General features: G+C 37.7%; 1 protein-coding gene across 15 annotated transcripts in view; it reads right to left on the bottom strand.

The window, feature by feature from the left end:
* Positions 1-15885, bottom strand: part of GRM8 (glutamate metabotropic receptor 8) — a 348011-nt gene that overhangs the window by 184360 nt on the left and 147766 nt on the right. For 13 of the 15 annotated variants that reach the window (XM_035559306.2, XM_035559304.2, XM_035559303.2 and 10 more), the window contains 3 exons: positions 3893-4028; positions 2222-2376; positions 757-894 (listed from right to left, as the gene is read on the bottom strand). In XM_035559306.2, coding sequence (XP_035415199.1) covers positions 757-894; positions 2222-2376; positions 3893-4028 — 429 coding nt within the window. Of the gene's footprint in view, positions 1-756; positions 895-2221; positions 2377-3892; positions 4029-4397; positions 4434-7513; positions 7602-15885 lie in introns of those variants that run through there. The other 2 variants (XM_035559310.2, XM_050715778.1) reach the window with 2 other exon arrangements.

Here is a 15885-nt window from a genome sequence, read left to right as displayed (position 1 = left end):
CACAGAAGACTAAAAGTAACACTCATGTAGGAAACTCTGGGACAATCTGGGACAACTCAACTCAAGGGACAACAAAAAGCCAACCTTTCAGAGATGAGATGAAACTCAGAGCTACTGATATGACTGTTATATTATCTGTCAAAACCATTGTGACTATGTATGATGCCTGAGCAAGCAGGTTTGAGAAAACCACTGCCACTTACATACACTTTTTGTTCAAACTTCGTAATACAATACAGAATCCTGTTCTTTTCACATAAGTACAAGTATTAAGGACATATTGATTTGATTTTTACTCCATCCTCAAACACAGTCTGTAAACTAAATAAGGAGTTCATGACCTGACCTGACCTGCCTTCAAGACCTCAATAGCTTAAACAGAAATTTAATTTGCTCTCTGTATTCTTCAGGGATAACAATGTGAGAACTGCTGTAATGTGCCAGTTCACTAAAAATGCACATAGACAACTATATACAGGGTGAGAGAGAAGGCCACTGAAAACACGAATGGAATTGAACCACGGTCTTTAGCAAAATCTGTACCATCACTAGATTTGCACAACTTAACTATAAGCTTTCTCAAATATTTCCCTTGAATTTTTTCTTCAGGTCTGAGTAAAAATGTCACAATTTTCTTACAACACAATAATTTGTATAGGAGAATTGAAGGGAGCCATGAGACCGATCAATGGAAAGTAGTTCCTTTCCTGCACTCCAATAAGTAACTTATAAATAATGTTTTGCTTTCACGGTTACCTGTGCATTTCTTGATATTGCTATTTCTTTTTCCATGGGATCCTAACTTGCATCCAAAGTTCTCTTCCCAAAATTCTGCAAACCATACATTTCTTCGATTGTTAGCAAGTGTTCGGCTCCGAAAATATCTATCAAATCCTACATTCAAGAAGAGAAGTGAGAAAAAAAAAAAGTATTAAAATATGAAACAGCATAAAGGCATTCATTTAAAGATGATAATGGATTTTGTATGAATTTCATAGCAAGAAAAAGCCTTAGGTGCATTCTGAATTTATGCTCATGTGCATATCTGATTAAAAATAAGTATCTTCGTTACTATTCCATATTTGCCGTAGAACAATATATTTTTAAATATCTACAGTAGTTAACGAGTCTGTAAAGCTCCAGCAGAACTTTATAATTTAAAAAAAAAAAAAAAAAAAAAAAAGCAATGCAGATGGTTAAGGGAACAGCTTAATTTTTAATACAACAGATAACCCAAATTAAGAATTAGATACATACAAGAAATTAGAAAAACTTTAAGTACTACCAACTTAAATATCATGATTCAAATAAATTTCTTCCCATGGCCACCTAAAATCACTGTGTACTTCTCTGTTGAACCCAAAGACTTCCAAGTCACCTAAGTTTCCCACCTAGCTGAGAAACAATCCCTTAAACCTGATCATTTTCTGCACCAGTTTTACTCCAAAAATCCAGCCTTAATGAAATTATGAGCAATATACCATTGGGATTAAATCCTTCATAAATATTTCCATGGGGGTAAATTCTCCAAGTAGCATCAATAGTGCCCAGCTTTTTCTGTTGTTTACCAGCTTAGAGCAGTTATGTCCAGGTCTCACTATGTCTTCACTCCCTCACTGGAGTGAAGTGGTTCAAACCAACAAATTCTACTTGCTAGAAGATGCTATATACACCACATCATAAAGTTTGTTAATATAGTGGCTTCTTAAAGAGTTATAAAAAGTTTAGGTGAGGAAAGCAGAGTCTAGATTAATCTTCTCCCATGAAAATGAGCTGATTCATTAACAGCCATCTGATGCTCTCCTTTTTTTGTCCAAAAGAACCACCAGACTACGGTTAAGAAATTCTAGTGCTCTAATTATTAGCAATAAGATTGCTTAATTGCAGATTCAGCATCTTCAAACTATATTAAAAATAAACAAAACCCATTGAAACAAGTACTCGCTCAGTTCTTCAAAAAACCAATTGCTTATACTTTTGAGAAAAACTGCAGGCTTTAGTCCTGAATGAATGGAAACTTCACTTAAGTCACAGCTTCGCACAAATCCAGAGGACAGCCAGATTTCAGACATAGCCTCATGCTCAGTTTTCTTTTGGTGTTCTGCTCAGTAATTAAAGACATTTAACTTTACCCCTACACTGATAAGAGAGTTAGGTGCCTAAGAGCTAGGATGCTAGACCATTGTCAGAGAATTGGTTTTTTGTGCCATTGCATTCCTACCATCTATAGATGTTCTTTTGGGCAGGATGGTTACTGCTCCTTCTGCAATTTCTTCCTGATGCTGAACTGGTGAAATTTTTGACCCCCAACTATCTGAGCCAATCCACAGGAAATGTCCAGATTGATTAGCTTTTTTGGCTGCTTCCAGTATTCGCCTGAAAATAAACAAACAAATCACTAATTAAATAAACTGCATTTACTAAGAATTTTAGAATCCCCAGCATTAATTCTGGCTATGCATAATTAAGTTCACACTAACCAGTTAGCCACTAATTTGATTTGGACAATCTAAAATATATTCAACAACAGGTGCACTGAGCTTAAGTTACTGTACCTTTTAATTTGTTTCATTTTTAGCCATATTTGTCTAGCATTCTTATTGGTTTCAGACACCAAAAAAACAATCTATTGCAGCTGCACTTATAGGTAAGAACTTGGAACAAGTTAGTACTGTTCGCTGGGTAAAAAAATGGGCTGGATGGCCAGGCCCAAAGGGCTGTTGTGAATGGAGTTAAATCTGGCCGGTGGCCAGTCGTAAGTGGTTGGTAAGTGCAGGGCTGCACTTGTATTGAGGCCAGTTTTGTTTAATATTTTTATCAGTGGACTAGAGGGGATTGAGTGCATCCACAGAAAGTTTGCAGATGACACCAAGTTAGGCAAGACCGGTAGGAAGGCTTTGAAGAGGGATCTGGATAGGATGGATTGATGGGCCTTGTCCAGTTGCATGGCATTCAGCGAGGCTAAATGACAGGTGCTGTACTTGGTTCATAACTGCATGCAGTTGTAGAGGCTCTGGGAAGAGTAGCTGGAAAGTTGCCCGGCAGAAAAGGACCTGGGGATGCTGGTCGACAGCCAGCTGAACTTAAGCCAGCAGTGTGCCCAGGTGGCCAAGAAGGCCAACAGCATCCTGGCCTGCAACAGAAATAGCATGGCCAGCAGAACTAGGAAGTTGAAGGTCCGCTTGTATGTGGCACTGGTGAGACCACACCTCAAATATTGCGTTCAGTTTTGGGCCCCTAACTACAAGGAGGATAATGAGTTGCTCGAATGCATTCAGGGAAGAGCATCAAAGCTGGTGAAGGGACTAGAAAACAAGACATAGAAGGAGCAGCTGAGGGAACTGGGGTTGTTTAGTCTGAAGAAGAGGAGGCTGAGAGGAGACCTCATGACTGTCTACAACTACCTGAAAGGAGATTGCAGCAAGGAGGGTGCTGGTCTCTTTTCTCAGGTGACAAGTGAGGAAATGGCCTCAAGTTGTGCCATGGAAGGTTCAGGCTGAACACGAGGAAGAATTTCTTCACGGAAAGAGTGGTTAGGCATTGGAACAGGCTGCCTAGGGAAATGGTGGGGGTGCCATGCCTGGAGAGATATGTGGACATGGCACTTAGGGTCATGGTTTAGCAATGGGCTTTGGTAGTGTTAGGCTGATGATTGGACTTAATGATCTTAAGGGTTTTTTCCAACCTAGATGATTCTCTGATACTAGTTATCTATGCAACAAAGGAACAGCATGTGTTGTAACTTTAACTGAATTTCTTATCATCAGATTTCCCATCATTTTTACACTGGATTGAATCCGAAACCTCCCACGCTACTCTATTCTGCTCCAGCCAATTGTGTGTCTCTGTAAAGAGAGAACATCTTTGACATACAAAATTAGGAAACAGGCACCTAATATCATCTTCATTCGCAAACATGATCACTGCTCGAGCATTTGGAGTTTCCAACAAGCGCTTGATGATCTTTTCAAATTCTCCTGGTCTTGGTTCCCGAGGGATTTTGAGTGACTGAGCAATGCAAACACCACCTGAGAGAAATTAAAAGATAATAATAATAATTAATTATTATTAATAATAATAATAATTAATAATTAATGATAATAATAATTTGATACTTGAATATTCACATTTTCCAAGCTTTAGATAATCCATTTTTTAGCAGGTAGGCAAAAAAGCAAGATGCTCATCTGATATAAGCCTGCACAGATAGCCAAACGTTGCCTTATCTATCTGCTTTGAAATATGCATTATACAAATTAACACACTTATTGCTGCATTAAACATTATAACTCAGTTACCTATTATTTTATTGTTTATATAGAATTTAAAACAATATCCTTAGCCAGAACTTTGAGTACTGTTCTGTGGCTCAGCTGGACTGTGTTACACAGACTTACCCTGATTTGTCACAGTTGAGAACCCAAGTTTGTCATAGGATTGCTTTTAAGCATAGACCTGCAATTTTAAGACAGTTATCTTATGTTCATAATGTGGCTCTTTGGCATCAGAAACTATTATACACCTCTGCTTCTTCAGCAGAGAGTACAAGGTTAACAATAAATGCCGTGGTTACAGAATCAAGTAGGGAACTTGAAATCTTCATTTATGAATGAATAAATACAGATCTCTTCAAATTGCTATTATGACATTCTTAATTAAGTTGCCTTAATTATTTAAGAGGTGTGGGTTGTCACTGAAATTACTAATCAGCAAATGAACGCAAACTCAGAGATGATATTTATATCTCTTCCTGACAGGAGGAAGACGTTAATTGAAATCTTTGCATTTTACCTGTCCTGCTAAAATGGACAATTTTCTACAGAAACTCAGTGACTTCTAAAGGCTTTCACAAACCAGTGCAGGGAACTCTCCGGTTCCCAGTTACCACACTGAGGAGGCTAGGGAAGAAATTCACTCAGTCTGTTTCATGAGGAAGAGAGTCCAGATTATCACTAATTTCCTGCACCACAAGCAGGATTATTATTATTCAGTGATTATTTCCTGATTTAATTATTTTTCCTTTAAGAACTATTGCCCAGATTTTCATTGATACATCTAACAGCAAGGTTTGCTGTTGCCTGTTGTTATTCCCAAAATAAGAGTCTCTTATGGAGAATCTGGTCATTAATAAAACCAGAAAATTAAGAAAGTGAGAAAAAGTTTATTTCTAACAAAAAGTGATGTGTTACTACAGAAAGGAAAACCAAATGATAAAATTTGCATGCCAACATCTCAATGCTTCTACATGATTGCCTTCAGTGTGAGCAAGAATAAAAGCATGCTTTGGAGAAGTTGTTCTATTTCTAATGGATGCTTGTGGTTATTTGTGGATGTATAAGATCATTTAGTCATATACATGTCTGTATATTGCACGTAATTATACAAATAAAATCACAGCTGGCTGCATTGTATTGGAGAGGCTTTCCAAGTTTCTGAACAGTCTTGTCCATTCTATCAAAATATAACATTATGTTTTTCCAAAGTATTTCACAAATATAGATGAAACACACTATCAGTGATAGGATTTAAACAAAAAGTGAGATTCAACCAGATGCAGCTTCTTCATGAAGAAGCTACAGAAGCTTCTTGTATTAGTTCTCTTAAGGTGAATGTATTTAATCTTTAAGAAAAAAAAAAAAAAGCATTTATGAAGTCTTTTTAATTTCTTTTGATCATATGTAAAATAGTAAAATGCTGTGTATTCATTATCACAATCTTCTGCCTTTGCAGAATCTCATCGACCTCAATAGTTCTCTGCACAGGCAGAGACTAAGTTTGAATCAAGTTTAAACATGGAATAAATGAAGCACAGAATTATCAACTGCCTGTATAAAAATAACAACTTTAAAATGAAATCAGCAGGTTTTAGTCACAGGCAAACATATCACCTTTTTCATCTATGCATCACTTTCTGAGTATATTACATTTATCAGTTTGGGAGATAGAGACTACCACATAGATTTATCCAGAATTTTTCTCCTTTACATGAAAAAAATAATATTTGCAAATCATCTGCCATTCTTAACAGAAATTGTTTGTACACATATCTTTAACATCTATAAATAGTACAAAGATATATAATAAATAATTTACTATGTCAGCCTTAACATGGAATATAGTTCCTTTTTCTGGCAACACATTTCTGCACATTTTTATGAACAGCCTGGCTCTCCATGACAGCTAATTTGCCAATAACAACAGATGAGACCATATAGCAGGTGACCCTCATATACACCAGGTATCTTTGACAATCCAGTAATGAAAAGATAGACGCCACACTATGAAAAGCTTTAGCCAACTTTCTGAACTGATATTAAGCTACGGTGATAGAGACTTAGAAGTCTTTACTGCAACCTTTTTCTCAAGTAATGGGGCTGCTCATATGTCAGTGAAATGTTAGAGAAATATTTAGCAGTCATCCTGTAAATTTAAGAAACAGTAATTCACTACTAAAGAAAGAAAAACTGAAAAACAGTGCTAAGCTCTCAACTGTCCCCAAAGTCAGCCAGGCACAAGAAGTAAAACAGATCCTAAAAAAATGACATAAAGGAATAATTTGTTACCTCATAAATTTTGAGAGTATGTTTTCCAACCATTTCTATTCATGCAATGGCCCTTAGGAAAAAAAAAAACATTCTCTCCCCATGAAATTCAAATGCAAATATTACAAAATGTGTAAATGTAATATACTATATACTGCCATCTACAAGCTGTGTGGAATGGATATCAAGCAATGAAAATGCACTATCTCAAAAAGCTATTTTCAATGAAAATGATGTAGAAGAAGCACCATTCCATCATTGCAGCAGCAAGTTCAATCATGACTGTACTGTGCATCTTAACATCTCCACATGTTAAGAATAGGAACAAAATAAAATGCACTTGAGCCTTGTTGCTACATTTATAATGAATTGTGTAAGCTCTCTCAGGCATACAAAACTCTCTGTGTACACCTGTATCTATATATTGCATACACTGCTCTTGCTCAAACAAATAACAGAGTATCAATTTTCAGGTAAAGATGAAATGCTAGATCCACAAAGGTACTTACAATATTTCAGTACCTAACGTCTCAACACCATGCTGCCTTTGAAATCTACAGCCTGGGCTAGGTGCCCAGGCACAGAAAGAGCAATGTGCCTAGGAACAGGATTCATAGGAACCAGTTGACTGAATAAGGAATAATTAGAGCTAACTCCAAAATAACTAGCAGAGGTACCGAGAAGAAGAGGGGTTCTAAATCCAGTATTTAGGATACAGTTGAAAAAATGGAAATCTCTCCAAATAAAGATGAAAGAGAGTTTGAGAGCATATGTCTTGTATTTGATACCAGTAGATTTACCATTTGTTGCAGAGGTGCCAAAGGACAGACAGTTCAGGCACCTAGTGCCAACAGAGGATTTATGGCTGTGAATCATAAAAACAAATCATGTCTATGTGTTTCACCCTGTCAGCATTTCTCACTGACTTGGCAAGATGACTGCTTGTCCCTGTTGCTGGCTTCTATACACACCTTTCTAGGAGTGTGGTTCCATGTACTCTAACTTCAAACAACCAAAAAGTGGCGGTAACCAAAAGCCAGGGGTCTGTGTCCAAGATGTTTGTTATCCTTCATTATCCAGGGTTGTACCTAGAAAATTATAGTGGTCTAAATTTCCTTTGGCAAAAATCATGACATACGTAGTATTTTTATGAGGAAAAGAGAGCTAACTGTCTTCTTACTTAAAAAGGAAATTCTATGTTCAAACCTGGTCAGTGAAAAGGATTTATGAATAGGCTTCAGAGAGTGTTGCACTAAAAGATGTTACTGAGACCATGAGAGTTAGCCAGTCAGACTCGTCTCATTTAGCTCAAGTAGGAACAGGGACTGGTACCCATTCTCGTATCTTCCCTAAGTAATATATGTGACATAGAAGATGAAATTAAGGGTTTGCACCTGTCACACACTTTAAAAATATTAAGATGGCACTGATGGATGGTGGTTCTTCACCTCCTCTGTGCTAAAAAAAAAAAAAAAAAGGCACAAAATCAGTATCTGTTCTCAGATCTGTAAAATGAAGGTATAAAGCAGTTAAAATGGACAGCATTACGTCAGTGTATCAGATAAGTATCTACTTGCCTTTTGTCTAACAGCTATCAAGTGTGATATCCAGCACCTGGGACCAGGGAACCATGGAGGGAGGGAGAGCAGAGCTGGGAGCTGGAAATTGGGCTCAAGGCGGGCATTGCCCCATTCATAATCCAGGGCTCAGTCCAGCCACTCTACACCACGGTCAACAGCTCATAACTCACGTGCTTTTAAAACTGGGACATCATCAGCCCTAATCTACAATAATATGTTGTTGTTTTCTCCACTGTGATAAAAATCACATTTTAAATTGTTCCATGCTAGGTTTGGCTTGCTTACAGGTGCTCTGTATAATACAGCCTGCGGGAAACAGAATATCACCGAATGAAAAACTGGTAGATTGTTAAGATATTGTCAGTATGATGGATCAATAGGCTTTTTCCTTTCTTTTGTGCTCCTACAACGGTTCCTCCAATGGAAAAAAAAAAAAATAGAACAAAAGGGAAATGTAGTACTTACATCATTTTGGTGGTAAAACTTGTGGTGTTTTAAAATGATAAATATTCATTTCAGCTCTCATGAGTTCTGTAGTCACAAGATAGCATGCTAATTGTAAACCATTAAATACTCAAGTATGCAGAGGTGGGTGTCAGAAGTGATGCTGAATGTGTTTTTGGAAAATAGCGAGCAGACTTGGTAGAAAACCAGCACTAACAAATTAATTTCCTAAAGACTGAAAGATCACGCTGAATGTAACTACAAGGACCATATTCTCTCCCGCTATGGCTAGGATCCAGCACTACATTATGGACCAACTAAGTGAGATACACAGGAAAGGACATCATTGTGTTTGTACCAGAGAAGGTGAAGGCAGAGTTTCAGTTCAAGAGTGTTCCATGATGGGACCACAACCATACCACTCAGAACCACTTTACCCTTTAAACTATTTTATCTTCCCATTTATGTACTTAGCCCTACCATAGTGAAAGGGGAAGGGGAAGCTTTGTTTTATTTCCTAGAATAAGGAGGCATACCTCACCTGACTCAGTATCTATCATTACAAGTCAGTCATTTCATGGCATCTTCATCACAAATCACATTGTTCCTGAAAAAATCTCAAGACTAATAGCTAGAGCATATTCTAGAGCATATTCCTGCCAGTCTTACCTGGCAGGACTTTCTCAGCTGCCTTCAAATGTACACTGTCTTTTTTAAAATGAATTATATGTCAGTGGTCACTAGGCCAAGAAAATTGTAATGCAGGTCTGTGGAAAGTTTCCAAAAGACATTGCAGAAATATGCGAAGACATAGAAGTTCTTATTCCAATGAGGGAAACAGATGTCAAAGACTCAGAAGAAGCCTCAGTAAGAAATATTCCTGTGAGGTAATCAGGGTGCTGTCACAGCAGACACATCCTCTGTCTGACATGAGACTCTTCATTTCTGACAATATCACATGATGCATAAGAACATGAGGAAAATCAGACAATTATATTTCTCCTCCTCTTCCAGTTCTTCTCTGGATCTAGACCTGGTTATATTGAAAATCTGTTCCAATTGCCAGTAACCTTGTTCAACCTGAAGATTGTTGGAAAAATTATAAACATATGCTTCACACTCAAGTTCTGGTTACAAAAAAAGCAGGAAAACCTCACGACTTAGTGAATCCATCCATACCTTCCTTTAAAGCAAAGCTCATTATCTGACAAATTTCAACACCAAAAAATCTGAATATAAAAGAAAAATAAGGTAAGTGATTGTTCTGCATGGCACTTTCACTGATGCTGATAATCAGGAATTTTTAGGAATTATAATTTAAACAACAATGAAATTACCACCATTTTTTTTATACCCAGATGCCATTTATATCTAGATGCCATTAACAATAATTTTCTAGATTATGAGTCAACAGAGAGTGGCACCTAGGAAGATACAACTTCAAGCCGAAGATCAAATTTCACAAGCAATAATTTTTCAAAATGTAAATATTTCCTTAAAGTAAAACTACTGTAGCTGGGAGGTCTGAATGCAGCCATGCATTCTTTCCAGAGCTACCTTCATTTAACTACCCCCCAAAAAACATATGAACACTATGTGGTTATACAGATTTCACAGTAGATTAGTTTTATGTATAAGATCTCAAGCTCTTTGCAGGCTCTGCTGCTTGCACTGAAGTCCATGCATCTTCACTGCTATTCATTTCCAAATTTAGTTAAATAAAATCTTTTTCTACTATAACTCTTTTGTTGCAGTCACCAACCTGTAGTATGGATATATCCTAAATTCGTGTGGCTTTTAATTTCCCCAGAAACTCAACAAATACTTCAGCAAACAATTCAATTACTCTTGCAAAGGTGGTCAATTCTTCAGCCAATTGTGGAAATACTTTTTGATATAAGGTAATAGAGAGAGAGAAAAAAAAATACTTTGCTCAGAATGCAAAAAAAGTGCAACAATATCCAACACACTAAAATATAACGGAGAATGAGAGATTTTGTTATAATCCTTCAAAAGATAAAAATAGTCTGTATTCTGACCCTATAGGTTGATATCTTTCTTCTTTCATTTAAGTAAAAACATATCTTTTCAAAAACCCTTAATATTTATGAAAAAGATGCATTTAATGCACTAGCAGCTCAATGTTGCTTTGTTCACTAATCTGTCAGCTACAGTCATGAGCTCTTTACTCAAAACTAACAGCCTTTAAGAGTCCAAGTCTCTCTCATTTATTTTAGTGTTTTAGCAAAGACCTCTAAGCAATGTTTTGGTTGGATTTTTTTTTTTTTTAATAATAATAATTAATAATAATATTTTCCATGAAACCATGAAAGATCGCAAAACCTTTGGATAAAAATAATGCACCCATTGCTTTTAAAACTGTATTTTACTTTCCTAAATGAATTCACAGGTATACAGCTATGCATATCTCACAAACACATGCACTCACACAGATAGTTACATTGTGGGCAAAACAGATATTAATTCTAAAATAAGAAAAGAAGAAAGAAAAAAAAAAAAAAACAGACTCCAAAGGAGATCACTGGCTACTGGATTCAGCAGAGTCTATCTCTAAGGTGACATGAAGTAAGAGCGATCTGTTATTTTCTATTTCCATTCTCAACAACAAAAAAGCTCTCTTTTTTTCCCCGTCCTCCCTACCCCCAAAGAAACAGTAGTGAATGTACCAACACAGCTTCCATTTTCCACTAACAAATGACGGACAATAACTGCAAGAGATATTCTCACCACCACCAAACCTACAAAAACTAGTTAAATAAATGCAGGTTTCCAAAACAGATAAAAGAAAACAATACATTTTCCATCCTTTAAATTTTAGTGCTATTTGTGTAAATGAAAGCTAACTTTCACAGCCCTGAAAGTGAGAGTCTAAAATTAAAAATAATCTGTAGTAAAGACGTTACGAATGGGTAAAAATCACATATCCAGCTGAAAATAAAGCTTGAAAAAAATGAGTTCTGGAAGGTTGTGCTGGTGGAGCCAGCATCATGAAGATGACACAGAAGCTTATGGCATTCCTTAGACTGTGTTCAAGCAGGAAAAGAAACCCCACCCCAAGGGATGGATTTTGCAAAAACATTCTTTAAATAAAAAAAACATTCTTTAAATAAATATAGCCTTTCTTCTTTGAGGGTAATTTGCTCCCAGTGGGGATCTTCTGTTTAGTATTTTTTATTCCACTCCCTGCCCTGTTATTTCAAATATTTTGTCAGTGATATAAAAGACTTTTCAGCCAAGTTCTCCTGGATTGCCTGATGTTAATGGTAGGCTGGTGCCCCATTTTTCCCCTGTACGCTTCCTCGTGCTGTCATGGTGTTCAGGGATTGCCTCCAGTCACTTCCTTTACACTTAAATAAATGCTGTACACAGACAGGGAAACCTGACTTGTAATCATGCCTTATAAGAAAATTAGCATCAATGATAAATCTTTAACTTTGAGTCTTCTTGGTTCACTTTTGTAAGTGGTTTTAAAATAGCCTCCTTTGTGGTTATAAAATAGCCACATTTCTTTTATTCACTGGAATTAAAAATAAATAAATAAAATCCCTTATCCATTTTACTATTTTCCAGAACATTGATGGCAAAGCATTTCCAGCTTTCTTTATGTATTCATTTATGCAGTCTACTTCACGGAATTATTCTGAAAACTAGCTGTATGTTATTTAGCTTAAGTTATCTCAAGTTGCAAAATATTTATTTTCTCACTATTTGAACTATTAAAAATAGCTTGCATGTGAAGACTTTAATGAATATAAATCTGAGTTTGATTACTGTTTGAACTTGAATATGAAGTTCAAAAAATAGTTTCAAATTTGAATTAAAAAAAACTTTCAGCAATGTTTTGTCTTACGGTTCTGTGGTTTACTGTACATGAAATTCTTAGTCCAAATTTGGAACAAAAATCAAGGGATTACTTCTGACAGAAAAACTTTTAGGTAAATTGAATCCTAAAAATGCAAATATGACATAGGTAGTCTGCTACAACAAAATCTTGCACACGGTGGTAATGAGTTTTACTGTACAAATTCTCCACAGAGCATGCCTAAACTTAAGTTAAGCCCATTGCTAGAGTGTTCATTTGCAGCCTTGTGCTCATAGGATATTATCTGTTTTCATGGAAATTGTCATCAGAAGCCATGCTGACTTCAGTCACAGAAGAACAAACCCAAAGTTTTCTTCCAAGTCACGTTTATCTCAGAGATAACATCCTATATGAGAAGATCCATTCACTGATTAGAATAAAAGAGAAAATCTCTTCAGGCAAAAAGAGAAAATACTTGGCCTCTTGCACACTTAAGATTGATCAGAATCTACTTTGAGGCCTACCTTTGCTTTTGGAAAGGCAGTTTCATTAACATTGAAATATTTTACACTTGATTGATGACATTCTAAATGATTAAAAGATTTACTGGTTGATTTTTTTCTTTTTTATCTTAACATTAAAACATTAAGATAAAAATGACTTCTTATTTCAAATGATTTTGAAGGGTATTTTTTGCTTAATTATTCAGTACAAGATGACATGTTAGCATTACTGAAACAAAACATTAAACATGAGAATGTAAATATTTTGCATACTTCATGAAAAAATTCGGGTTTTCTTTTAATTTGTTAATATCAGAATTTCCAGTGAAATGGAAATATCATTTCTAAATGGTTCCATACATAATGTGTCAAAGTGTGTTACCTGATAATGTCTGAATCCAGCTCATTTCTGTCTGAGCTGGAGTGTGCTTAGCTAATAAAATGAACATTTCAAGGTATAGTCTGCCACATCCATGTAGATGTTTCTCTAATGGTTTATAACCCTCATTACTGACAAGAATGTCCACCGGTTTACTCTTTTAGCCTAGGTCTGTAACAACTGGATGTACTTACACTTTTTTCATCAAAAATCAAGATCCACCTCCTTTGTTTTTCCCAACAGAACAACTTGTACATTATGATTAAGGTATAAGTTAAATAACCTTCTCTTACATGAGTGAGGAAGGCTGGGTTTATTTAATTTGGTATCTAGACTTCAGGTTATATTTACAAAATTAATATATCTATTTTGATGTTAATACCTAACAATATTTATCTCACTTTAAAGTACTTTGAGAGCTGGACATTTGGATAAGAACACCATTAGGATATAAAAATAATAACAAACTTTATCTGCTGACTTCAGCTTATCATTGGAGGTTATAAAACACGAAGAGGATAAAGTTAAGTCTTCTATATTGCTTCAGGTGTTTACGTTTCAAAACACTAGTTGAAGACATAGCACTATTAAGAAAACTGCAAACCTTCTTTTACAACAGCAGTAAAATAAAGGCATGAGTTAGCAAGAAAACAGAAGAGTCACTCAGTAGCCTTCAACAAAATAATCCTACTGAAAACTAGCTTAATTTAAAAAATGTAATTGAATTAAGTTTGGCTAGTGTGGCGGATTTACCCTGCTGGGCAGCCAAACTCCACCACAACCACTCTCATTCCCCCTCCTCAAAGGGAAAGGGGGAGAAAATAGAATGAAAAGGGCTTAAGGGTTGAGACAAGGACAGGGAGATCACTCAAAAAATATTGTCACAGGCAAAACAGATTCAGCATAGGGAGATTAGAGAAATGTATTACCTATTACTAACAAGCTACAGCAGTGAGAAACTAAAGGCAAACTAAAAACACCTGCCCCCATCTACCTTCTTCTACTTTCTTCCCCCAAGTGGCACAGGGGAACAGGGGAATGGGGGCTAAGGTCAGTCTATAGCACTTCACCTCTGCCCTGACTCCAATGTGGGGTCCCTCCCACGGTATGCCATCCTTCCAGAAGTGATCCTGCATGGGCTCCTCTCCACAGGCTGCAGCTCCAACCCGGGGCCTGCTCCTGCAGGGGCTCTCCATGGGCCGCAGCCTCCTCCAGGCCACATCCACATGCTCCACTGAGGGCTCCTCCATGGGCTGCAGCGTGGAGATCTGCTCCATGTGGGACCCATGGGCTGCAGGGGGACAGCCTGCTGCACCAGGGCCCTCTCCACAGGCTGCAGGGGAACTTCTGCTGCGTGCCTGGAGCACCTCCTGCCCTCCTTCTGCACTGACTTTGGTATCTACGAGGTGGGTCCCTTTGGAGCCAGCTGAAACTGGCCCTTGCCTAACATGGGGCAGCTTCTAGAATTTTCTCACAGAGGCCACCCCTGCAGTCCCCCACTACCAAAACCTTGCCATGTAAACCCACTACAGCTACATAACCACTGTAGCTTTAACGAAGTCACTGTCAGTGTGTTGTGCTAAGGCACATGAAAAACAAAGCGGAGATTGGTGAAATCCAGTATGGCTTCACAAAGGACAAATTGTGCCTACCTAAAAACCTGGTGGCGTTCTACAACGTTACAGCATTGGAAGAATAACTGACAGAATCTGCCTGGACTTGTGCAAACCATTCGACACTGTTCTGCATGACATCCTTGTCTCTAAATTGGAGAGATATGGATTTGAAGGGTGGACTACTACATAGATAAGGAATTGGGTGGGTGGTTGCATCCAGAGTGGTGGTCAATGTCCAGGTGGAGGTCGGTGACAACTGATATCCCATAGGTGTTCATCATGGGAGTGGTGTTGTTGAAGGTCTTCATCACTGACATAGGGGGACTGAGTACATCCTCAGAAAGTTTGCAGAGAACACCAAGCTGAGTGGTGCAGTTGATAAAACAGAAGGAAGGGATGCCATCCAAAGAGATCTGGACAAGCTTGGTAAGTAGGCTCACATGAACCTAATGAGGTCCAAGTGCAAGGTGCTGCACCTGGGCTGGGGTGATCCCAAGCACAAATAAAGGCTGGGTGGAGAAAAGATTGAGAGCAGCTCCAAGGAGGAAGACTTGGGGGGCTGGTGGATGAAAAACTGAATGTGAGCCAGCAATGTGTGCTTGCAACCCAGAACTGTATCCTAAGTCACTTCAAAAGAAATGTGGTGAGCAGGTTATGAGAGGTGATTCTCCCTCTCTACTCTGTTCTCGTGAGACCCCACTGGAGCACCATTATTTGGCTCTGGTGCCCCCAACATAAGAAGGACATGGACCTGTTGGAGAAAGTCCAGAGGAGGGCCATGAGGCTGATCAGAGGGCTGAAGCATGACTCAGGCTGAGAGAGTTGGGGTTGTTCAGCCTGGAGAAGAGAAAGCTCTGGTGTTACATTACAGCGGCCTTCCAGTACCTAAAGGGGGCCTGTGGGAAAGCTGAGGAGGGACTCTTTGTCAGGGAGTGTAGTGAGAGGACAAGGAGTGGTGGTTTTATTCTGAAAGAGGGTAAATTTAGATAACATATTAG

The sequence above is a fragment of the Cygnus atratus genome, chromosome 1, assembly GCF_013377495.2.
Source record: "Cygnus atratus isolate AKBS03 ecotype Queensland, Australia chromosome 1, CAtr_DNAZoo_HiC_assembly, whole genome shotgun sequence".
Lineage (NCBI taxonomy): Eukaryota > Metazoa > Chordata > Aves > Anseriformes > Anatidae > Cygnus > Cygnus atratus.
This window is presented reverse-complemented; position numbering and strand designations above follow the sequence as displayed.